Genomic DNA, 24,740 nt, shown 5'->3' with positions numbered 1-24,740 from the left:
GCAAAGCTTTCAGAATGCACTAGCCTAACTAGGGTTTTCAATAATGGGCCGAAAAGGAAAGCCCACAATGGAGAAACCCAATTTGCCTTGCTTTGTTTCGGCGAAATCCAAAAAAATGGCGGGAGATTGACAGAAGGAAACGTGGCGACCACAAGAGGCTCCACGAGACATATGTACGAGGATGATGATGATGAGTTTTTGTTTTGTCTGGCTCGTTCCAGCTCCAGCCTGTAAACGGTAACCTCTGTGTCTGTACAGATTAAAGCTAATCCCTATAATACATAAAGACAACGAAATGACTGATTTGCCCGTCAAAGCTGTGAAAAAACGAGGGCAAAACCGGGAGTTTCTTCTTATTAGACGACGACGACAGCTCTCGTCGTCATCACTCTTGTCTCGACTCTTTTTTTACCATCGAACAAAGAGGTTTTTGTTTTTTGAAATGGCGGCGATGAAATACATAATAGTCATCATCCTTCTTCTTTCGTCAACACTAGTTGCTCACTCTTCTTCTACAAGATGTAAGTCATTTACATTTTTCTACAAACATTCTCGTCTTCCTTCATCGTTTGGTTATATATAAGCATGATGAAACATTGAATCCTCTCTGGGTTTTTTTTGTATCTAGCTTTCTTTTGGTTAGGAGAAACACAAGATATGAAAGCCATGAAAAAGGTAATCTTTTTCTTACAAAGCGACTGTTTTTGAAGTGATGAATGAACAATGGTTTTTTCCAAAAAGAAAGAAACTTTTTTTTGTTTTCTAGCTTTGCATTTTTGATATTTGTTTGTATCTGTATTCATGATTTTGAAGCAAGATTGATTAATTTATATATTTGTTTGGAAAACAGGAGAAGGAGATAGATGGAGGAACAGCTAATGAAGTTGAAGAAAGACAAGTGCCGACTGGATCCGACCCTCTCCATCATAACCACATTCCTTTTACTCCATAGAGAGATACATTCCTCCTTTTTATTTATTTCTTCTTCTGTTTCACATTCATGTTGACATATTAGTTTGTAACAGCTTTCACATTCCAGTTTTGAATTTTGTTTATCCGAATGTTAATTCCTTTTGATATCAGGTTAAAACTGATTAACTTAATTCCCTAGTCTGTAGAATTTCAACAGTTAGCACTTATAAATTAAGTGTATGTATATATATAGTTTAGTGTATTGTACTTGAAACTGATATAGATCAGTTTTGACTGACCAAAGATGAAGTAAAAACGTAAACACATACTGTAATGAGTTGGTCCTCAAGATAGAGTCGGCAGCATTTGTTACCTCACTGTGACAGTTTTTTTAACTTTTTAAGTTGGTATCAAATCATAATTATAAAATTAATGACATTTGTATTCTAAAAGAAACTTGGCAAAATCGATTGTTTGGATGGGATTGATTGGTGTCTAAAGGTTTTGTACTATTTCTGACTGCATAGTGATTTGTTGATGCTAGTTACTGTTCAGTGACCTTAGTTTGGGCATCGACCACTACTTGTTGAGTTTTGGAGCAACCATATTCCCTTGCATGTTAGAAATGATGACATCGAGTAGTGACACTAATTGTTTTAATTTAAGACATAGATTCACTTCTAGACAGTGGCGGAGCCATAGGAGGGGTATAGTTGAGAGTTGTGACCCCTGAACCCTTATATAAATGTTGTATCCATGCTTTGGTGCGTAGTTAATATTCTATGGATATGGTTTGGTCATAAACACTAATTTCTTTTTTTACTCTAATTTCTCAAACTGAATCAATTTTTTGTTTGCCTAAGTTTTCCAATTATCAGTTTTTGTCCCTATCTTTTTTTTTTGTCAGCAACAATTTTTGTCTATATCTTTCTCTACAAAGTGCAAACTTTTTTCTATCCATTTATGATTTATGTATTGGTCCACATCCTTTTTCCTTTATCTCTGTGAATTAAATTTGTATAGATTGTTCTTGCTAAAATTTTAAACTGTTCTTGCTAAAATTTTAAACTTCAAGGATTTCTTTCTCAAAAACAAAAATTATTTCAATTAAAAACTCAATACTAGTATAAATAAATAAATATATTAAAAACATAAAATTATTATTAACTTCAAATTGTAACCTTTTAAATTGATCGCCTTAATTACATTGTAAATTTAAGTATTTGTCCAACTTTAAACCATATGAGGAGTAAAGCTTATTTTTTTACTGACATGAATCAAACTAATATATAGTTATTAAGCGCGAAAAACAAAATTATTTACGGTTTAAATAAACATTTTAGTAGATAAATAATAATAATAATAATTCTAATTTATAGAAATCGAACAAACGTTTGAAAACATAACTAGTTTTCTTTGGCGCGATAAACATAGTATTTTCTTCCTTTGTTAATAATATCAAATGCTCAACTCTTTTTTCCTTCCATTAGCTAAATAATGAATTAAAATGGAATCATATAAACTCCATTGTTAATTATTCTTGTTTTTCTTTTTGCATATATACACGTGTGTTTGTTTGGGATAATAAACATTACATGTTTTATTAACATGTGGAGAATCTTCATTGTTATTAGGATAAACCGTCAAAAGAATTTGAATCTTATAAGTATCTGGGAGAGAGGAGATCATCTCTGAGCTTCTTTGGAATCTGACGGGAAACATAGCGCAAAGTCTGTTAAAAGATGCTAGGATTAGAAAAAATGATAGGAGAACAAGAAGCCGTGCGTCAACGCTTTTTCACGCTCCAAGATATCGCACAGAGCAATATACGTGCATAGTTACAGAAAAAAACCATGAAAGTAAGCCACTCTATTTGGAGCTACGGTTGTTCTAGGTACGATTATGATCATAGTCGGCTGCGGATACATGGGTTTCAAGAAATATGGTCATGTGAGTAAAGAAATTATCCTTGTATTTGTGTAAGCTTGCTTTCTCCGACCTAGTCTAGAGACTCAGCTTAATTGAAATACTTCCCTTAATCTGGGCAACTAAAAGAAAATCCTTAAATTAAATATTTCATAAAATAATATCAGGATGATTTAGATTTTTTGTGGTTTAAAAGAAAAAAACAGTAACGGAGAAAGCGAGGCACGTGAGAAACACGCCCCTAGACATATATATATATATATATATATATATAAATACTACGTCTCATCTCTATCTCTCTTGGTTGAGTCTCAGGGAGATTCTCTGAGCGGCGCGTCTTCTTTATAAATGGCTAATCCTCCTCCTTCGCTCTCCTTGAAATCTGTCCCTCCCTCCTCAGGAGCTTCTCCTTCTTCTTCATCCACCAGTGATCGCAAGCTTTTTTCGGCGGAGCAGTTGATTCTCAATCTCAGTAATCTCGAACGCCGGGAAAATGCTCTTCACGAATTGTCCAAGGTCTGTCTCTCTTACTTGGCAAATTCTCCATCCTTTGGGTTTTTTTTCATTCAACGCAATTTTGAAGTCCTTTGTTTCCGTCGTCTACATTACATGCGTTCAGATTAGCGATTGCTGCACAATTTATATAAGTGAATTTGTAGGATAATCGTTAGATTGAGCCATAATTATTCATGTTGTAAACATTCAATCTCGAATTTTGAGCAATTTCATAGAAGATCACTTTTTTTTTTTTTAAGTTGATAGAAGATCACTCATTGCTTTTGATTTTACATACATGTTTTTGCAGAAGAGAGAGAACTTTCATGAGTTGGCTCCCCTTTTGTGGCATTCTGTTGGTACCATTCCTGCTCTTCTACAGGTACCTTTTTTATCCTTCAGGGGACATGAGTTATTCTTGCTTGATGGCTTCCTCCTCCCTGCTGTGTATACTGCATTATTTTCTTCATGTACCATTGTATTGGGTTAAAGATCTAGTCATTTTCTTTTTTTAGGAGATTATCTCAGTTTACCCTGTCCTATCTCCTCCAACCATGACTCCTGCTCAATCTAACAGGGTTTGCAATGCACTTGCGCTTCTTCAGGTGCATTAAATTTTGTCAATTTTTCTCTTTGTTTTGGGAGAATTTACAAAACGTTTATATATGTATGTTCCGTTTTGGAAGATTCTAATCTTATTTATACATTCCAGTGTGTTGCTTCTCATGCCGATACAAGAATGTTGTTCCTGAAAGGTACACTCCTATGCCCGCAAACAGTTATTACATACTTCTCATTAAAATAATTGTGGTGTTTGCTCTGTGACTTAAGTAAAGACTTAGATTACATTAGTTTATTTAGTCTGTTGATTTTCAAATTTCAGCCCATCTGCCATTGTACCTGTATGCTTTCTTGAATACATCAAGCAAGTCAAGACCGTTTGAGTACCTGCGGCTGACTAGCTTGGGGGTTATTGGTGCACTTGTTAAGGTATGTCTTGATTTTTGAGTTTTGTTTCTGCGTCTAGTTAGAAATTATGTGGTCTAGTTATGAAAACTGTGTTGATGCGAAGAAGGCAAGAACACTCCTTTTACTTGCTAACAACTGTCTGGCTATTAAATGCCACATTGTCCCGGTAAATATATATTGTGCTGATTTGAGAAAGAACGAATTTTAGCATGCTAAAACCTTTGAGTAAATATTGTTAGGACATCATATAATTATTACTGACACTGGTGTGGTTGCAACATTGTTCATTTGGTTTTGGTAGGTTGATGATTCTGAAGTGATCAGATTTCTTCTTCAAACTGAAATTGTCCCATTGTGCCTCCGGACAATGGAAAATGGCAGCGAGTTGTCAAAGACTGTAAGTTTGTCTACTTTCAGATGCTTGTCTTTAGATACACATCCTAATCATTTATACAGCGGAGCCAATTTCATAGATCTGAAATGCTTCATACAAAGCAGTCGTACAAGTATTGCTTCTGCAATTGCTGTTTCTGATTGGTTTTGGCCATGAACAGTTCATCTGATTGATATGTTTGAAACCGGTTATGTCAGGTTGCTACTTTCATTCTTCAGAAAGTTTTGCTAGACGAGGTTGGGCTTGAATACATGTGCACCACCGCTGAGAGATTCTTTGCTCTGGGTCGAGTTTTGGGAAATATGGTTGCTTCACTTGCAGAAGGACCGTCTCCTAGGTTGCTAAAGCACATCGTACGCTGCTATCTCCGCTTGACAGATAACCCCAGGTGCAATATTATCTTTTTTCCTTCATTTGAAAACAATATTATACACTTGAGCCTACACAATACAGTTATTGATGACATTCAGAGCCTGCGATGCGCTTGGAAGTTGCCTTCCGGATCTTCTGAGAGATGCTACCTTCAGCCGTTGTCTCTATGTAGGTGTCATATCTCTTTATAGCATCATAATCAATTATTACTGATAGCAAATTGTTATCTATCAATCTTATTCTTATCTTGTCTCAGTTCTTTTGGTACTTAGGACTTGGCTGTTTTAAGCTAATTATCTTTTCTTATTTTGACAGGATGATCCACCTGCAGCGCAATGGCTGGAGAAACTGCTTCAGAACATTAACATTGGCGGTAGAGCACCTCAAGGGTTGGCTCATATGTTTGTGAATTAAATCGAACCCCAGAGATTAGTATTCTGGCGGGAAAACAGTTATTCATTGGACAAAAAAGTTAGGTGAAATCAGAATTACAGATGAGAAACAGAAACTCACAGACCAAGATTTTTTAGTTTGATTGATATATGTACTTGGATTACCTGACCGCCTTATGATGTTGCAATTAATAACTAAAATTCCGTTGAAAAGACTGAACCAAGCATTAAACCCAATGTCTTTAGAAAATCAACAAACGTTTTATAAAAGCAGGTGTAGATAAATATTGTCTATAATAGACTGTCAGATCTTGCAGGTAGCCTCCTGAAGAGATTGAGCGGCACAGAGGGAAGCTTGTGCCTAAACCTTGGATGCCTCAGCACATAGATCCCAGCAAGAAGTGCAACAACCTGAAATGGCGTAACATACAACACAATAGCAGCTATGAGACAGAAGAGCACAAACAATGTGGTTGCCCTCGGGTCTCGCCAGCTCAGCAGCGATAAAAACCGCTCTCCCTGTGTCGCTAGATCGCCTATCACGGTCTGAACCCGTCCTCCTATGCTTCTGAGCCGGTCGTATCGCATCCGCACAATCTCAGAGGATCGAGAAGTCGGGAAAGTATCAAACTCTTCATCAAGCTCGTCGGGATGGACAGCGTCTGCATGGGACAACCGTGTGTCCATGTGTGGCGGATGTCTTGGTCTCCATCGGAAGTTCCAGATCCCAATCAAGAAGAGGTACAAGAAAACCGTTGGGAGGATGAGTTCCGGGTAGAGAACTAAGATAATGAACAGAACATGAATGAGAATTGTGGTTATTGGGTTTCTCCAGTTGCAGATCTGATCGAACCATTTTCCAACAGCAATGAGACCACTCAGAACATTCATGATTCTGAAGAAGTTAGCTTTGCTCCTCCTCATGCTCCACATGTGTGAGTCAACATCGAGCATGTACTCTACAATCTCTTTGCGAAGAGGTGGCTCTGCGCGGTTCAGCCTCGCTGAGACAATGTTCATCGCCTGGTGTCTCAGGCTGTCCAGCTGGAGAACCGATAACGGGTGTATATAATGCATTTTGGGTAGTAATGGCTGAGAATACATATGAAGCATGTTGATGACAGATAGGCAAGTAAACCGCACTGCTAACTGTATTTCACCCGTTTTCTTGATCCCGGAAGGATGAAAAACGAGCAGCGGATATGAGTGTGTGTAGATACGGTCAGCTTCAAGGGTCGAGAGACGGATTCTCACTTTCCCGATTCTCACATCTTTTCCGCTTCCTCCTGGAATGTGTCCGTTGTCGAATGCTCCAAAAGTTATGACTGTGCAGGTATCAAACACTTCCCATGTGTACTGCTCGTTCCATTTAGGCGTGAAACTATCGACAATTGTTCTTGTTCTGATCCATTTCTGCCCGTACTTAGCCACACAATATGCATCTGTTGTTCCCTTCCCGTCTTTCGTCTTCATTGGCATCAGTCCGTGCGCACTTATGATCCCTACTTCAAGCAGTCCAATGCTTGGTTTCCACAGCTGTTTTGCAGTTGGCCTTAGGTCACTGCTGTAGTGAGTTGATTCATCAAGAACATGGTATCCACCTTCAAGAAAGATTCTTAGATGAATCCTGCTTGCGAATTTTATCTCTTTTTTCTCTCCGTCCACCATAATATGTTTCTCCAGGTTGAACCACCTTGAGTTAAGCGGCCTATGGTCTAACCTCCTCTGGACATTCTGCAACGGGATTGCGCACCGGCCTAACGTTTCATCTTTGTTTGGTGCAACCCTATCTTCCACCGCGAGGATTAACGGCTCCTCAAAAGGCTCAGCAACAACAAACATCAGATCTTCATTCCACATCGGGTTCAATGTTTTGGTCTGAGAAATACGCGTCCTCAGAGTCTGGTTTCCGAGCATTGCTTTTACGTAAACCTCAGGGAACTTGGTTTTATCATGAGGTATCAAATCTTGAGCCTCGATCACATTGACTCTCACATACCAAAGCTTTGGCGAAAGATAAACCTTTGACCGGATATGTGTCACACCCTCAGGTCCAACCGTGGCTGCATCTGAGTGCCAAGCATCAGAAAAAGCTTCATCGGCTTGTGTCCCCATCCAAACAGCTAACATAAGCTCTCCCTTAACCTTACGCCCATGTCGATCCTCCAACCTATACCACTGAGGAGCCAATGGACTATCAGGCNAGGCGTGAAACTATCGACAATTGTTCTTGTTCTGATCCATTTCTGCCCGTACTTAGCCACACAATATGCATCTGTTGTTCCCTTCCCGTCTTTCGTCTTCATTGGCATCAGTCCGTGCGCACTTATGATCCCTACTTCAAGCAGTCCAATGCTTGGTTTCCACAGCTGTTTTGCAGTTGGCCTTAGGTCACTGCTGTAGTGAGTTGATTCATCAAGAACATGGTATCCACCTTCAAGAAAGATTCTTAGATGAATCCTGCTTGCGAATTTTATCTCTTTTTTCTCTCCGTCCACCATAATATGTTTCTCCAGGTTGAACCACCTTGAGTTAAGCGGCCTATGGTCTAACCTCCTCTGGACATTCTGCAACGGGATTGCGCACCGGCCTAACGTTTCATCTTTGTTTGGTGCAACCCTATCTTCCACCGCGAGAATCAACGGCTCCTCAAAAGGCTCAGCAACAACAAACATCAGATCTTCATTCCACATCGGGTTCAATGTTTTGGTCTGAGAAATACGCGTCCTCAGAGTCTGGTTTCCGAGCATTGCTTTTACGTAAACCTCAGGGAACTTGGTTTTATCATGAGGTATCAAATCTTGAGCCTCGATCACATTGACTCTCACATACCAAAGCTTTGGCGAAAGATAAACCTTTGACCGGATATGTGTCACACCCTCAGGTCCAACCGTGGCTGCATCTGAGTGCCAAGCATCAGAAAAAGCTTCATCGGCTTGTGTCCCCATCCAAACAGCTAACATAAGCTCTCCCTTAACCTTACGCCCATGTCGATCCTCCAACCTATACCACTGAGGAGCCAATGGACTATCAGGCGGAACTCGCTTAGGAATCTCATTAAGATCAAACATGATTCTACCAATAAAATCATCCAACACCACATCTTTGTCTTTCACTACAACCTCCAAGATTGATGCTTGGATCCTCTCCTTTGAAAAAGCAAACACTTGCTTCCACTCTGGATTCGACTTCTTCTCAAAATGCTTAGTCGTTCCTTTGTAGTTTCCCAGCTTCACTTCCACATAAGGATCGCAACTACCAGTCACATCTTTCCCTGGCAATTCCTTCGCCTTCATGACCCGGACGTAGAGGTAATGCATCTGCTCAACCAAATCATAAGTGCAGGAGAGTTTATCACCAGTCACAGCTCCTGCACCAATCTTTGGTGAAGTCTCCTTCAGTGCAAATTCTATATTTTGCCCAGGTTTCTGCATCTTGCCTGAATCTTGAAAACTTCTGCAATTCTATCACAAAGAATCCGTCTCTTAAGATCCAAGAACTTGAAATAAGAAGCAGTTTCAGGGTAAACTGCTTGGCTCTGTTATCTTAAGACAGCCTTCTGGTAAAAAAAAACACACACAAATGGATCAGAGAGATTTTAACAGTTTACTTACAATAGTTAGAGCATATTAGTAACATAGACATCTCTCAAATCAAAATCAAATAAATGATTAAGGAGTTTGNATCTACACTCTACCGAGAAAAATATAAACAGTTTGAAAATGTGGATAAGAGTGGAAATGGTAACTTTTTATGTATATTAAAAAATGTTATTTGGGACTCTTGTGAAGTTTTCTCACCAAACAAGCAGCTACCAATCTACCATAGATATACATTTCTCTATAAATAAAGATTCCCCAAAAAATGTTTTTAACCTTTTCTTCAATAAAACTATAACAACCTCTCTAGCTTTCTTCTAATCTGATCCAAACAAGAAAGTGAATTTTTTTTTATATATATATAAAAGGAACCCATCATTTACTTTAAAATAAAATAAAATAAAAGAAGAGTAAACATGAAGATCTATTTGTAAACCCAAACAAAAAATTATATAATCTTTGAGAGACAACTAAACCCCACAAGATATGTTTGGTTTCAATGTATTTAATTCTTCACCATCGCTGTTACTTGAGCAACTGATCAAAAGCACTACAACTACACATAATATAAAATCTACGAATAAAAAAAACAATAGACATGGAAATGTACCTCAGGGATCTAATGAAGCATAGAGAAAACAACTTGGAGATACCTTTTTTTTTTTGTAATGGAAAAGATTAGAAGAAAGGTGAAGATGTTGAAAATGAGATTTCGAAGTAGNTTGAAAACGTTGATAAGAGTGGAAATGGTAACTTTTTATGTATATTAAAATGTTATTTGGGACTCTTTGTTGAAGTTTTCTCACCAAACAAGCAGCTACCAATCTACCATAGATAGACATTTCTCTATAAATAAAGATTCCCCAAAAAAATGTTTTTAACCTTTTCTACAATAAAACTAGAGCAACCACTCTTAGCTTTCTTCTAATCTGATCCAAACAAAGCAAGAAAGTGATTTTTTTATATCTAAAAATCCCATCCTTTACTTTAATATAAAATAAAATAAAAGAAGAGTAAACATGAAGATCTATTTGTAAAGCCAAACAAAAAAAAAATATAATCTTTGAGAGACAACTAAACCCCACAAGAAATGTTTCGTTTCAATGTATATACACTTCACTGTCGCTGTTACTTGAGCAACTGATCAAAACAAGTCTACAACTACACATCATATAATATCTACAAATTAAGAAAAAACAATAGAGAAATTAAGACATGGTAATGTACCTCAGGGATCTCTATTGAAGAATAGAGAAAACAACTTGGAAATACATTATTTTTTGTAATGGAAAGTTTAGAAGAAAGGTGAAGATGTTGAAAATGAGATTTCGAAGTAGAGTGTGAACTTTAGTGAGGAGGTGAAGAAGACGAAGAAGAAGAAGAGAGTGTACAGTAGAAATAGAATATATTGGGGACATGTGGGTGCTAAGATCTGCTGCTTTTTAGTGGACCTACTCTTTTGACCTCTTCTTTTATATTTTTCTTACTTTTCTATTTGCCACTTTCCAGTTTCACTCTCTCTACCAACTTTTAATTAGTTTATTTCTTCACTTACTTGTATTAGTTTATGTCTTAGTAATGCATTTAAGGTTTGAGTGCATTGATTGAAAGAAATCAATGTTTGTAGGACTTGTTTGTTTTCTTGTCTTCAGCTTTCTTTCATTGCTCAGTCGAATATACTTTCTGTCTACAATAACTTTATTTCTACACCTCCATATTTATCACATACATACATACTGTATGAGAATTCATGAATGCTCTGACTTTGGTTTGTGAATGGTGAAAGCTCATAGAACAAACTAGTCCACTCTCTACTTTTAGAATATTTAAAAACATGAATTAATCGTTAGCACAATTTATAAAAATCACTTCGTCTATATATTTTTATTGTCACACCAACATACATTTTTTTAGATGAAATTGCAAAACACAATGTCACAAACCACCTACGAGGCTAAGCATCTAAATACACTTCCAGGAGAATTTTTTTTTCTTATTTTCTCCCATTGTACTAATGGAGTTTTTAATTAACTGTTTCTTTCTTTAAGTTTGCACACTGAAGTACACATTGTATAATTCATCTCGCAAGCTGAACAATGGTGATAACACAAAGTTCCTCTGTGTTCCGCTCATCACGAAACTCATTGGATTGTATTGATGTATTCCTGTCTTTAACGTAAAGCTTGCTGCCTGTTTAAACTTCTCATCAGTCACATCTGAAACACATTCAAGCCTCAGTTTCATTCCCGGCTTTACGGTTTGATCGCTGTACACATAACAACCCTTTTTGCTCTCTAGTCTTAATGACACGCTTCCTGGCTTTCCGTCAACTCCAGCTACTAACCGAAAGTTAGAAGCTTCTTTGGCAGTAGAAGAAGAATCTTGAACCGTGAGGGAGCTATCAGTTGCTTGCATCACAATCATGCCAGGGAAATCAAACGGTTCGATCATGACCAGGCTTCCAATTAGTTCCTCTGGACCTGAAATCCGTGGTTTAGAAGTATCAGTCACGAGCTTGAAAGTCGCCGCAACAGCGTCTTGAGTTCCTGGCTCGGGTGATGCTTTCATTGTGATGGTTTGGTTGCTATTTGACAACACGTAAGATATGTTCCCAGAGTGTTGTGAGAAAGTGACAAGGTGATTGTTATGAGTTTCAGGAATAGGGTTGATCCATTTTCCAGATTTGGCCTGAGTTGTGATGCTCCATTCCCTGCTCGTGTGCCCGGCTAACAAGTAGGGGCCATAGAGTATGGCATGAAGAGATGAGTACTCCGGCCTGTCATCTGAAATAATCACAAAAAGGGGGAAATAATTTGAAATCAGCTTATGCTTTGTCAAAACAGAGTTGTCTACAATTTAGACAAAATGAACAAGAACCAATTTAGCAGTTTAACTCAACAAGCATTATTACACGGCATGACTGATACAATAATCTAATATACAGCTAGTTACAATTAACCACAGTAAGGGATAGTGACATCGGAAATTTCAGAACAGTGTTTCATACCCTTTATAGCTTCGGTTCTGATACTCAACGGTAGCTCCATCGTCACTTGATCGCCAGATTTCCAGTTCTGTTTGATTGATAGGAAATTACCTGAAAAGCAAAAGGTAGATCCAATATGATTCTCATTTTTTACAAACTAGAGATTATAACAGAAACACAGGACACTGGAGTCAACCGGATTCTGCTTTTACCAACTTTTAGTAAACTTTATATTCAAGTCCAGTGATATATAAAGGTTACAATACAGAATGCTCAAATCACCTGAAGCTGGTACTTTCAAGGGTTGGCCATTCAAAGATACTTTGGCACCTTCAGAGTTTGTCCAAACAGGTATTCTTAGATTCAAAGTTGTCTCTTTCCCCATTCCCTGCAAAAAAAAAAATTGGATCCATCAGAATCTTTATTCAGTTAGACAGGTTGCATCAAGGTTCTGCAAAAGTTTACCTCTTTGGAGGAAGAGACAGAGAATGTCACACGCATGTACGGATCCCACGATACAATAGGTTTAACTTTCTGAGATAAAGAAAGACCACCAGATTTCCAATCAAGTGAGCTTGATATATATTGAGTGACATAAAGAGCTGGAGATTCACCATCTTCTTGAAAATATATGGAATCTCCCAGTTTTGAGAAGGATTCAATCCCTGTGAACAAAAACAAAAATATCAGTAACTGTAGTTAAGAACATGTAGAACACCAGATGATTGTGGTTAAAATTTACCAGTGCCATAGCAACACCAAAAGGCATCATAAGGTGTTCCCCAACCGTGATAAGTCACAGCCTTAGAAACACCTTTACCCAATGGGAGCATGTAGATCATCAGTCCGGGCTGGGTTCCTCTTTGAATCCCGAGCACACCGTTGGTCAAAGCACGCTCGTAATAGTCGGCATAGCTAACCTCTTTTGTCCATCTGAACAGATTCCTAGAGACCTGAAATTGTACAAGTGTTAATGTGTTGTTGTTACCTTGAACAAATAAATTGAGGGAAAGAAAGTTTAAAATCCTACCTTGAGCATGTTATAAGTAGTGCATGATTCCTCGTTTTCAGTTTCCAGCGTAGTCGCCATTCTCTTTGGATCTTGCCTAACATTCCCAAATCATGCATGGTTAAGAGTTAGAACCAAATTCATGTAAAAATGAACCAAACTCTTAAAGACTCTAAAGTCGGGTAATGGTACTACCAAAACTCATGGACTGATGTTCCTCCAGTTGCATAGCTGTGAGAAGCATTTACGATGTCCATAAAAAACATCGAAATTTCCTGAAACACACAGATTTCAGAACCAATGTTTTATTTAACAAACAAACTCTCACGCCTTCCAGGTTGTACTTCAATACCTTATGGAGTGGATCCCCAGTGATTTCATATCGTTGTTGGGATCCAATGACGATGGGAATATGTGTGTTAGAGTGGAATCCACTTATATCATCGGCCTGAGAAGAAAGCACAACAAGTTATGTTCCATTACCATTCACATCTCTTCAAGCTAATCATCAAGTAAACTACCTGAATTGCGAGGACCCCAAGAAAGCAAGGCTTGTCAAAGAGATGTGCGAGCAGCAAATACTTGGAATCTCCCTGCAGAGTCCAATAAACTATGAAATTACACAACGGTAGATAGAAATCTAAGGTTGCTTTTTAGAGAGTCTAATAAGATTTTAAACTCACAGTGATGCTGTATAGCTGATAGAGAACATCATTCATGCCACCAGTTTCTTCATTTAGTGATTGCCAATGTCGTTCAACGCTGTAGTTCCTTATCACATTACGAACACGGACATAGAAGTAATCAGCCATCCCTGTTGCCATTTTTAAAGCTTGACTGTTCCCAGCCAACTTGTATTGATCCACCAGACCCGCTAAAATCTGTCAAAATTAAGACAAAAGTTTGAACCTCTTTTGCAAAACATTAGCATATATAGTAATCTACCATATCATAGTTAAAAGAGTCTGACTTTTTCACCTTGTGAATTNCAAACCTCTTCATCGTATCCATTCTCTTTTGTCTTAAAAAAAAAAAAAACAAAAAGTCTTATCTAAAGAGAGATCGTTCAAAACCCGAAACCCCGAGATCCCAAATACAGATTCCAAGAAGAGAATGAAACTAAAGACTCAAAAACCCATTAAACAGTATGAGCTTGGAACTTGGAAGAAGAGAGTAATGTGAGCAGATATATATAAAGCAAAAAAAAANGTACTTGCCCACATATAAGCTGTTGCACTCAAATAGTGACCTTCAAAAACAAACAAGCAGATTCTATGAGCCACCTAGTAAAAGGTAACGCAATCTATATATACCAAACCAGTTCTTGCATACTAATATCAACAACATGGATCAAGAAACTATATTGAATTGAGCGAAAAGGTTTATACCGACGAAATGGCCACGGAGTTCACTGTCAGGTTTCTCCCATCCTCCATAGTGATCACCAGGAGCAACAAGACCAGCTTCTTTACGGAAGCTCCAGGATAANAAAAAAAAAAAAAAAAGAGAATTTTTTGATAAATATTTTTTTTAAAAATAGAAAGAATTTAAGAGAAGGTGAAAGAGGTCACGGATGGCTTGTCGCATTCGCGGCCTGGTTTGGTTTGTAATTTGAAGTGTGTTTTCGAGAGAGATCAGTGGGCTGTTTCTGGTTTTTCTCGATATATGTTATAATGGACTACTAAACAACACCATTCCCAATCAATTAGTCGATTAAAGAGATTCTTAACAAAAAAAAAAGTCTTCTTTTTTTAAATCGCTAATTAACGAAAGTGGAGAGCGAGAGAGATTGAAGAAGAAGGGTTTTTTTAGTTGCAGAGAAGAAGAAGAGAGATGGATGTGTTGAGAAAAAAAAAAGTTTAAGGAGAAACCAACAAAAAAAATGGAAATAAATAAAAGATTTAATTTGCATGGCGTCTAAATAAAAATAAAAAATATATGTGCTTTTGGTGTGTTAAATTCTTAACTGCTTTTTAATAAACTAAATTTGAAACATTCTTAACTGTTTTTAATATTTTTATTTATATTACTTAGTCACTCTTTTGTTTAAAATTTTTTATTTAACTTTCTATTTTAAGATATATCTAATAATACTAGTTTGAATGATTGCAAAATACAGCTGGATATATATAAGTAACTGGAATAGGACATGACTCACATGAGTTAGTGCAAGTCTACTTTTTCCATCGATATCATTATAGGTCTTTGCTAATTGTATGGCTTAAAAAAAAATTCGTATTACTAAAAAACTATATACATATGTTCAATAAACGAATAGTTCATAATTTTTTTTGTATTAGATTAGAAAATTGTAATAATGTAATGGACGGCGCTCGTAGATCGCTTGGCGTGTGGAAACGATGTGATCGCGATGCGTGATATCTTCGATTCTCGAAGAAGACATATATAGAGAGAGATAGTGAAAAGCATGGCATGTGAATACAAACAAATCTATCAAAGAAACTCATTTGTCAAGTAACATGCAAACAAAACAACAATTACGAATCATAATTCTTTCACAGTCATATTATTAAGCTCTTATGATAAACATAAAACATATATAGCATAGTACTATTTCTGTTACTGTCACCCAAATAACATTTTTATATCATATCCGCGTTAAACAAGAACAAACCTATATATATATATACCATCTCATAATAAATACCTCTATATATAAAGCAAAACAATGAATGATTCTTTAACACAATTTTAGATAGGGTTGGTTGAAATAGTGTTCGCTCTTCTGTGATATCTATTTGGTAAATGGAGATTGGAGAAGATATGTGTTACGATTTCCTTATTTTTTTGACAAGTGTCTATTTGGTAAATGGAGATTGAAGAAGATGTGTTACGATTTCCTTTTCTTGACAAGTGCAAGACTATTTCAACCCATCTTATGTAAAAGTGCATAAGAGAATCATTTGCTGTTTGTACTGTCAAAATTTTATTCCTTTTGGTTTTATGTCTTCTCTTTTTTTTTTCCAAGGGAAGTACAAATTACATTCAAGAGTGCACAAGTAAATGCAAAACGAAAAAGATTTATAACCAAAAAAAATAAAATAAAGAGGGGATATACACTGAACGAGTTGTTGTGTATTTATGGAGAGTGATGGCTAGTTAGTTAGATGTACTCGTCATTTATCAATTTTGAGACAAAAAAGTATTTTGGACATTCCGACAATTTAGTTATTTTCGTAGGTGGCTAAGATATTTGCTGCCGTCAATTATTGGATCAAATTATCTAAAATTGTTATACTAGTATTTGTTAGGAAATCAGTGGTTCTTAAAAGTTAAGGTAATGAAAAAATTATGATGACGAGTTCAAGTTTGTTGCTTCAAGGAAGGAGCATCATCCACACGTCAATGTTAACCACCCAAAGGTCTCTTTTTCGAGTGTAGTGCAAAACTGCAAAGGATACACGAGTTTACTTTTCTTTCTCATTCCAGAGTTGCTTTTGAACCCACTTGTACACTGCCTTTTACATTAGGGACGAACAAAATATCTAGTGCAAATTAATGTATTTAGAGTTTATGGATTTGGATATGGAACCTCTCAATTGTGAAACCAAGATATTTGGATCAGATTTCAGATTCTTTTTACAAAAATAATTCGCTTAGAATATAATTGATTATTCGTGGGGGAAACAAAAAAAAGAAATCCAATGAATTTAGACTTTTACGGGGTTGTTTAATAAGCTCTACATTGTCGACAAAACAAAGTATATATAATTTCAGGTTTTGTGTGCTAGCTAGATCGATAATTATTATAGTACTATGCATAGTTATAAGTGTAACCAACTCTCTAGTTGGTGTTGAAGATTTGTTTATATTTAAACTCATATTAATGGTTTACAAGTATGTCAAAAATATCCACTCCAATGCTTCGAGTTGGTTAGAGAGTGAGGCTAAATCTTGCTAAGAAAATTATTGCACAAATCTGGAAGGTGGATTGTTACTCTTTCGTAAGACTCTAGTAGTTAAACAATATATATATATATATATATATATTATCTTTTCCGCTATATGATAATATATGAATATTGTAAGACTTAAATAGCACCAGCATCTGATATTTTAAGACCCATGGCTGTTTGATCTTTTTTTTTTGTCGTGAGCTGTTTGATCTTTTCAACGATATTAATATATTTACCTTGCGTTAATGGGAACGGTTAATAAGTTAATCGTTGAGTTTTATGAAAATTATTGTAGGAATTAGAAAGTTGACACAAGAATACTTTGAGAAAAGGTCTTCATCTTTTTATTGTGTGATGATGTTAAATGTTTATTCCTCTCTCCCTTATAAGATTTGGTTTTCCTCAGTTTTCTTTTGTGTTTGCAGGTCTCAAAACAGATGGTGGTCTAACTGAGGCCGCGAAAGCAGATGGTGCTCTAACTAAAACCGCGAAAACAGATGGTGCTCCAACTACTCCAAAAAAACTTGTAAGGTTCTATTTTTTTTTGGTTTGTCTTATCACTTCTAATTCATTATTGACACTCTTTCATTCTTTTGTTTCCTCTCGTAGAGTAAGCGTTTGAGCTATAGTCACTCAAGATATTTGGCGAGGTGAATAAATCGTCCCTTTTCTCTTCCCATTGGAGAAAGGGAAATAGGTTTTCTATGGCCATATATGTATTGGACGATTATAGCCATATATCTAATTGGCGAGCACATGATGTCGTATAGTTCATACATATAGCTATATAATATATATATATATATATATATTATGTAACTAAGAGTACAATAGTTTACTTTCGTATATGTGACCATTTTTTTTATTCCTCTTTCTCTACTTCAAATTGGTTTCGAAGGGTTCAATTCGAGTTTCTCTCTCTTCTTTCACACAGATAAAAGCTATGCCGTTTAGTTTTCACCGATCTCCCATGATTAACTGTTTCATTCTTTAAGTTTGCGCACTGAAGTACACATTGGTATTATTCATCTTAAACTGAACAATGGCGCTCATCACGAAACTCATTGGATTGTATTGACGCGTTCCTGTCTGCCTGTTTTAACTTCTCATCAGCCGCATCTGAAACACACCCAAGCCTGAGTTTCATTTGATCGCTATACACATAACAACCTTTTTTGCTCTCTAGTCTTGATGACACGCTTCCTAGCTTTCCGTCAACTCCGGCTACTAACCGAATGCTAGAAGCTTCTTTGTAAGCAGAGCTATCAGTTCCTTGCATCACAAGCATGCCGGGGAAATCAAACGGTTCGATTATGACCAATTGACCAGGCTACCAATTAGTTCCTCTGGACCCGAAATCAGTCACGAGCATTAACCATAAAATATTTTTAACTAATACGATGCTTCAAAGCATACTTTGTACACACAAACTTGTTACGAAAAATTCTCACATGTACGGTATTCTTGTTTATAATTTAAAGTGACTTAGAAGCATCACATACTTGTTGTGCAAACTTCTCTCCCGCATGGTATTCACGTGTTCTTTGTGTAGTATCTTGTTGTTCTTCTAACGAAAAATTATGTCTAGCTACTATATATAGTTATGATGACCTTTACCGGGGAACCCATCATCGTACACTTAATTATTATCAGAATCTAAATCGATATATCATCAATGAAATTTTTTATGGAATCTAGTTCTGAGTGTGATTTTGTTTTGTGTTATAGAGTCATCGATCAGAAACTTTGACAGTGTCCTTACTTAGCTTGCTCTTCGAAATGTGTATGTGTGTTCAACGACGGATCAAAGAGCTCATCAATCAAAATGCATTTAGACTAATTCCATCGCCAAAACTGTAGTTCATTCACCCTTTGCAGATTATCAACTAATACAGAATTGCTTAAAGTACTGGGAGATATAAACACATGAAAGATTAATTTTACAGCTAAAACACAGTTGTAAAACTTATGCAGTAGTTATGGATTTTATATCTATATCTTTCATTATTATGAAAGACGACGACTCATGCACGATTTACCACCGACATTGGACCCAGGCCCACCAAACCAATTTGGCCTATACAGTCCACTTAATTATGTTTTTGTTAAGCACACCTAATTAATTGAACATAAAAACACCAATTCTGGTTTATTTTAGGCTATTTTTATACCACCATAATTAAAAGCCACTCGGTAAAGACACAAAGGCCTCATGTTCTTTTCATGCTCGCTGCTTTGGCCATCAGCGACACAAAAACACACGTAATTTGATATACAAGCTTGTGGAGACTAACTACGGTAACTTCATAAAGTAGTCGCAGCGACGCTTTTTTATTAGTTTTACCGAATGTCATTCCGTTTTTCAGCGACACCGGTAACACCGGCAACACCGGAGAAAGAAGTCGCTGCGACACTTTTTTTAATCTCCACCGTTTCTTTTACTTGTTTTAATGTGTAATTTTGAGTCGCTTAAATGAGTCGTAACGACTACGAACCGAACAGAGCTAAACTGATGTACTCTAAAAAAAATGTAAATTAAACTAATTGAAAACATTACTACCAAAACTTAAACTAATTTAAATTTGAATGAAACTTAAACGTCAACCCAATATACAAAAACAAGAGATACATACAAAATACATATCGTTAAACAATATACACTTACTAACCACCAAGCTGCTTTGAAATACATACAAGGAGCTTAATACCATGATGCATAGATAGAGAAACCTATCATGTTGTAAAACTATTGGATGCATGTATCCGCGGTCCAGATTTCTTAATATTGCCTTGAAGTGCCCACAACTTATAGTTTATCCTAATCTATATAAATGGTTCGAGGAATCTCATTGATGATGGTTTGATAATCAAGGCAGATAAACAAGAAGAAGTCTAAAGAAAACACCCAAATATAAATATTGTTTTTTTTTTTTTTTGCCTCTTTCAAACGGCTAGTTACATGATAACGTGATGAAATTATAATAATATTCATAAACAGATCATAATCAAACTATTTGATTCTTCCCAAATCTTGTTAATTTAATTATTTCTTACAGTACCCAAGAGGCTTTCCACAAAGACACGTGTTGTAAGCGAACGACGTCGCATCAAGATGATCAAAAGGAGATCCCGCCGGCATCTTCCCACACAGATGGTTATGGCTCACGTCAAGGTGGCCAATAAACGAAGCCGCCGTGATACTCGCCGGAATCGGTCCTTGGAGACGGTTGTTCGCAAGATCAAGCACCGTGAAGTACGACCTCGGTCCGAACGTGTTCGGTATACGTCCGGTTATGAGATTCCCGCTCAGATTCAAATTCGAGATCGACGACGTCATTAGAGTCCCCGGAATCTCGCCGGAGATCAAGTTCCCGTCGAGGTTCAGCGTCGCGAGAACCGACATTTTACCGAACGAAACCGGGATTGAACCGGTAAGCCGGTTCATCGAGATTTCAAGATCCGCGAGACGGTAGATCCGGGTCAAAGATTCGGGTATTTGACCCGAGATTTTGTTACCGCTCAGTAACACACGGCTCAGCATCTTCAAACGTCCGATATCTCGCGGTATGACTCCCGAGATATTGTTGTTCCTGAGATCCAGGTGAGCTAAACTCGTTAACCTCGTGATCGACGGAGGAATCACGCCGGAGATTTGATTGTCGGCGAGGTTCAACACCTTAAGCCTCAGTAACATCCCAATATTCGCCGGAATCACGCCGGAGATTTTGTTTCCGACGAGATCTATGTGTCTCAAGAAAGGAAGTTTCGCAATGCAACTAGGAATCCCGCCGGAGATTCCCTTCCAGTCGGCGATGATGATGCCGGAGAGTCGAGTGAGTTTACATATCGCCGGCGAGATGGAGCCGGTCATTAGCCCGCTCCGTTTGGCCTTTTGGAAAATGGGGTCTTCGGATTCACCTCGGAGTGTAATGCCGGCGACTCGTCCGGTGTTTGGGTCGCAGCTCACACCATACCAGCCCTTGCAGCAGTCTTGGCCTTTCCACGTGTTGAAAACGCCAATGTATGGCTCGTTGAGCTTAGCTCGGAACTCTAGAAGCGCAGCTCGATCGGAGGGAAAGCAAGATTGAACCGTTGTGGCGGCGAGGAGCAACACGACGACGTTGCTCAACAGGATCACTAATGACTTGTTAGTACTATCCATCATTGTGAAACGAATCTTTTTGTGTGATGATGTGTTTAATTATTATGAAGCTTTACATAGGTTGAAGCACGTTGACATGGAAGTGTGACTTAACTAGATGGTGTTTATTTATAGTCACATACTGATGTGCCTGAAGACTGAAGACGACGAAATATTACTTTTTTGTTTAAGCCCTTTGCTTCGTTGAACCTTCTCATCTATTGCCACGTCACATACTTTGCATGCTTCTTAATTTTCATTATTATCAGATTTTTTTTGTGTGGGTTTGGTGGCAAGATTGGATCATTATTTCGTTACTCATATAACATGGTTTTGTTTGTTTCTGTCGCCTGGTTGTACTATCCATGTCATCAGGCCTGGGCATGTTCTCGGTTCGACTCTCCGGGGTCTGGTCTGGACGATCCGATACGTACTGGAATATAAGAATAACAGATTTACCTATATACTACCTAGATAGTTGAAATATGATATCAAATTAAATAATCGTGGCTATGCATCTGTTAATATTTATTTTTCTTGTCTCTAGCTACATTGAAAATTTTGGATCCAATAATGAAAACAACATTCAAGTGGCTTAAGCTACAACAGTTGATATTATCTTGGTTTCTTATTGTGTCCACACTACTATACTTTTGGCTGGACTGGAGTTACTAGCTACTAGTTTTTATTTATGTATAGATGCATTATTTAATATACTGTCAATTCATTGATCTTATCGTTGTAGATGAGCATGTGATCTTTGTCCTTGATAGGAATTAGCACATAAATAATATCAACCCCATGTAATAAATGTATAATTATTCGACCTCCTTGTTCAACCTTTGAGTCAATGAATTATGAGTAAATTGTTTTGTTAACATTTAGTTTTTTAGTTTTTTTTTACACATGCAATCTGTCAATATGACACAACCCTAACCATTGTGACAAATAGACTCCACGTTGCTCACATTGCCACACTACGAACCATAATTTACTTTTGATCTTCATTTAAAAACAACGGTTTTTATTGTTACTCTATGTTTGTTTTCGTTGATGTCTAGTTAATGACAATATGACATAATCCGACGAACAAAAAACACAAATATGTAAGGTATGTTGGTCTTGTTCGTTTTGTCTCGATAAAATCAGTGGAAAGAGAGACAGTAAGCTGTTTGTTTTGTTTTCGTCAAAAAGAAAAAATAACATATTAAACATTTTAATCTAGTGAGATTATGTTTGTTTCGATTCAGCTTCTTAACTCAACGCCTAGTTTGAAATTTAGTTACTTATTTCCCTTGAGAATTCATATAACCCTTGAGGTTTCTCAAAATTCATGGCCGGCCCTAAAAAATATGACAGGTTTGGAGACAGCTAGAGTAAACGTGATTCAGAGATTTGGCAGTTGTTTAATTGTTGTAGCAAGATATTTAGAAGGAAGTGTCAAGTCAGAACGAAGACATTAATGGCTTTGATTATTCAAAAGACAACTCATGTGCCCGCATGTGCTTGACGTTCGTTTGCCGTCTAATGCATTTCAGAACTATTTAAAATGATTCATAGTTCAGTCGATTGGAAATACTAACATGGATACTATGAAAAACAATTACAAGTTTATGAAATGATCCACATATCGTTACTTTTTGCCGGCAATTGTGTAATCTAAATTTTTAGGTTGACGTGTAAAAAGATGAGAAATTTGTGGGGAAGATATGTAAACTAACCCTCAAAAATCAAAAGGTAGGTAGTATGCAGGGGAGTCAACAACAGACGACTTTTAATAGTTGAAAATGAAGGAAAACAAAAAAAGAAAGTTCGATTTCCTTTAGACTAGGACATAGCACGTGTCTATAGCAATATCACTGGAGGATGTAACACACTAATAAGACGTCACATGTAATCGTGTTGTAATGCTTCAGATAATGTCTTCAAAACTGTCTTTCGGCTAAAGTTTCAATAAAAATACCCAGTCAAGAGAACTAAAATGTAGTTTCCGTAAACCGNCGACTCGTCCGGTGTTTGGGTCGCAGCTCACACCATACCAGCCCTTGCAACAGTCTTGGCCTTTCCACGTGTTGAAAACGCCAATGTATGGCTCGTTGAGCTTAGCTCGGAACTCTAGAAGCGCAGCTCGATCGGAGGGAAAGCAAGATTGAACCGTTGTGGCGGCGAGGAGCAACACGACGACGTTGCTCAACAGGATCACTAATGACTTGTTAGTACTATCCATCATTGTGAAACGAATCTTTTTGTGTGATGATGTGTTTAATTATTATGAAGCTTTACATAGGTTGAAGCACGTTGACATGGAAGTGTGACTTAACTAGATGGTGTTTATTTATAGTCACATACTGATGTGCGTGAAGAGTGAAGACGACGAAATATTACTTTTTTGTTTAAGCCCTTTGCTTCGTTGAACCTTCTCATCTATTGCCACGTCACATACTTTGCATGCTTCTTAATTTTCATTATTATCAGATTTTTTTTGTGTGGGTTTGGTGGCAAGATTGGATCATTATTTCGTTACTCATATAACATGGTTTTGTTTGTTTCTGTCGCCTGGTTGTACTATCCATGTCATCAGGCCTGGGCATGTTCTCGGTTCGACTCTCCGGGGTCTGGTCTGGACGATCCGATACGTACTGGAATATAAGAATAACAGATTTACCTATATACTACCTAGATAGTTGAAATATGATATCAAATTAAATAATCGTGGCTATGCATCTGTTAATATTTATTTTTCTTGTCTCTAGCTACATTGAAAATTTTGGATCCAATAATGAAAACAACATTCAAGTGGCTTAAGCTACAACAGTTGATATTATCTTGGTTTCTTATTGTGTCCACACTACTATACTTTTGGCTGGACTGGAGTTACTAGCTACTAGTTTTTATTTATGTATAGATGCATTATTTAATATACTGTCAATTCATTGATCTTATCGTTGTAGATGAGCATGTGATCTTTGTCCTTGATAGGAATTAGCACATAAATAATATCAACCCCATGTAATAAATGTATAATTATTCGACCTCCTTGTTCAACCTTTGAGTCAATGAATTATGAGTAAATTGTTTTGTTAACATTTAGTTTTTTAGTTTTTTTTTACACATGCAATCTGTCAATATGACACAACCCTAACCATTGTGACAAATAGACTCCACGTTGCTCACATTGCCACACTACGAACCATAATTTACTTTTGATCTTCATTTAAAAACAACGGTTTTTATTGTTACTCTATGTTTGTTTTCGTTGATGTCTAGTTAATGACAATATGACATAATCCGACGAACAAAAAACACAAATATGTAAGGTATGTTGGTCTTGTTCGTTTTGTCTCGATAAAATCAGTGGAAAGAGAGACAGTAAGCTGTTTGTTTTGTTTTCGTCAAAAAGAAAAAATAACATATTAAACATTTTAATCTAGTGAGATTATGTTTGTTTCGATTCAGCTTCTTAACTCAACGCCTAGTTTGAAATTTAGTTACTTATTTCCCTTGAGAATTCATATAACCCTTGAGGTTTCTCAAAATTCATGGCCGGCCCTAAAAAATATGACAGGTTTGGAGACAGCTAGAGTAAACGTGATTCAGAGATTTGGCAGTTGTTTAATTGTTGTAGCAA

At 36.9% G+C, this 24,740-nt stretch overlaps 4 protein-coding genes, 1 long non-coding RNA gene and 1 pseudogene across 6 annotated transcripts; 3 read left to right on the top strand and 3 right to left on the bottom strand.

Annotated features, from left to right (window-relative positions):
* On the top strand, window positions 296–1,009 carry LOC109128414 (CLAVATA3/ESR (CLE)-related protein 40-like). The gene is made up of 3 exons (XM_019234652.1): window positions 296–521; window positions 629–675; window positions 851–1,009. Exons 1-3 carry the CDS (start codon window positions 296–298, stop codon window positions 950–952), a joined length of 375 nt encoding a protein of 124 aa, XP_019090197.1. The 3' UTR covers window positions 953–1,009.
* On the top strand, window positions 3,141–5,629 carry LOC104735287 (cell differentiation protein RCD1 homolog). The gene is made up of 9 exons (XM_010455048.2): window positions 3,141–3,354; window positions 3,644–3,715; window positions 3,849–3,938; window positions 4,046–4,088; window positions 4,217–4,323; window positions 4,604–4,699; window positions 4,894–5,084; window positions 5,167–5,236; window positions 5,384–5,629. The coding sequence occupies exons 1-9, from the start codon at window positions 3,187–3,189 to the stop codon at window positions 5,480–5,482; spliced, it is 936 nt and encodes a 311-aa protein (XP_010453350.1). The 5' UTR covers window positions 3,141–3,186; the 3' UTR covers window positions 5,483–5,629.
* On the bottom strand, window positions 5,672–9,137 carry LOC104735286 (annotated as a pseudogene).
* On the bottom strand, window positions 10,915–14,542 carry LOC104737966 (the record flags this gene model as incomplete). The annotated part of the gene is made up of 14 exons (XM_010458209.2): window positions 10,915–11,842; window positions 12,067–12,156; window positions 12,328–12,433; window positions 12,511–12,710; window positions 12,788–12,998; window positions 13,076–13,151; window positions 13,250–13,329; window positions 13,407–13,502; window positions 13,576–13,647; window positions 13,738–13,935; window positions 14,033–14,075; window positions 14,128–14,173; window positions 14,268–14,303; window positions 14,443–14,542. Coding segments are annotated over 14 exons (2,094 nt in total), but the record flags the coding sequence as incomplete, so codon positions are not given.
* LOC104735285 lies at window positions 17,130–18,188 on the top strand. The gene is made up of 3 exons (XR_759436.2): window positions 17,130–17,303; window positions 17,397–17,497; window positions 17,581–18,188. It is a non-coding gene; the product is annotated as an uncharacterized LOC104735285 (long non-coding RNA).
* LOC104735283 (DNA-damage-repair/toleration protein DRT100-like) lies at window positions 19,791–23,470 on the bottom strand. 2 transcript variants are annotated; one of them, XM_010455045.2, is made up of 2 exons: window positions 23,133–23,470; window positions 19,791–20,926 (listed from the first exon to the last, which is right to left on the bottom strand). In XM_010455045.2, the coding sequence occupies exons 1-2, from the start codon at window positions 23,340–23,342 to the stop codon at window positions 20,015–20,017; spliced, it is 1,122 nt and encodes a 373-aa protein (XP_010453347.1). In that variant the 5' UTR covers window positions 23,343–23,470; the 3' UTR covers window positions 19,791–20,014. The 2 variants fall into 2 exon arrangements, with proteins under 2 accessions (XP_010453347.1, XP_010453346.1); XM_010455044.2 differs by lacking the exon at window positions 23,133–23,470 and having other exon boundaries at window positions 19,791–21,251.

The sequence above is a fragment of the Camelina sativa genome, chromosome 13 (assembly GCF_000633955.1).
Source record: "Camelina sativa cultivar DH55 chromosome 13, Cs, whole genome shotgun sequence".
Classification (NCBI taxonomy): Eukaryota; Viridiplantae; Streptophyta; class Magnoliopsida; order Brassicales; family Brassicaceae; genus Camelina; species Camelina sativa.
The sequence above is the reverse complement of the archived record's forward strand: the minus strand, read 5'-3'. Positions and strand labels throughout refer to the sequence as shown.

Bases quoted from the DNA above. Each gene is read 5' to 3' on its own strand.
- LOC109128414 (XM_019234652.1), top strand. From the start codon at position 296: ATGACTGATTTGCCCGTCAAAGCTGTGAAAAAACGAGGGCAAAACCGG. The intron at 522-628 runs GTAAGTCATTTA...TTTTGTATCTAG, and splicing joins TCACTCTTCTTCTACAAGAT to CTTTCTTTTGGTTAGGAGAA. The intron at 676-850 runs GTAATCTTTTTC...TTTGGAAAACAG, and splicing joins ATATGAAAGCCATGAAAAAG to GAGAAGGAGATAGATGGAGG.
- LOC104735287 (XM_010455048.2), top strand. From the start codon at position 3,187: ATGGCTAATCCTCCTCCTTCGCTCTCCTTGAAATCTGTCCCTCCCTCC. The intron at 3,716-3,848 runs GTACCTTTTTTA...TTCTTTTTTTAG, and splicing joins CCATTCCTGCTCTTCTACAG to GAGATTATCTCAGTTTACCC. The intron at 5,085-5,166 runs GTGCAATATTAT...GATGACATTCAG, and splicing joins CGCTTGACAGATAACCCCAG to AGCCTGCGATGCGCTTGGAA.
- LOC104735283 (XM_010455045.2), bottom strand. From the start codon at position 23,342: ATGATGGATAGTACTAACAAGTCATTAGTGATCCTGTTGAGCAACGTC. The intron at 20,927-23,132 runs CCAAACACCGGA...GTGAGCTGCGAC, and splicing joins GGTATGGTGTGAGCTGCGAC to CCAAACACCGGACGAGTCGC.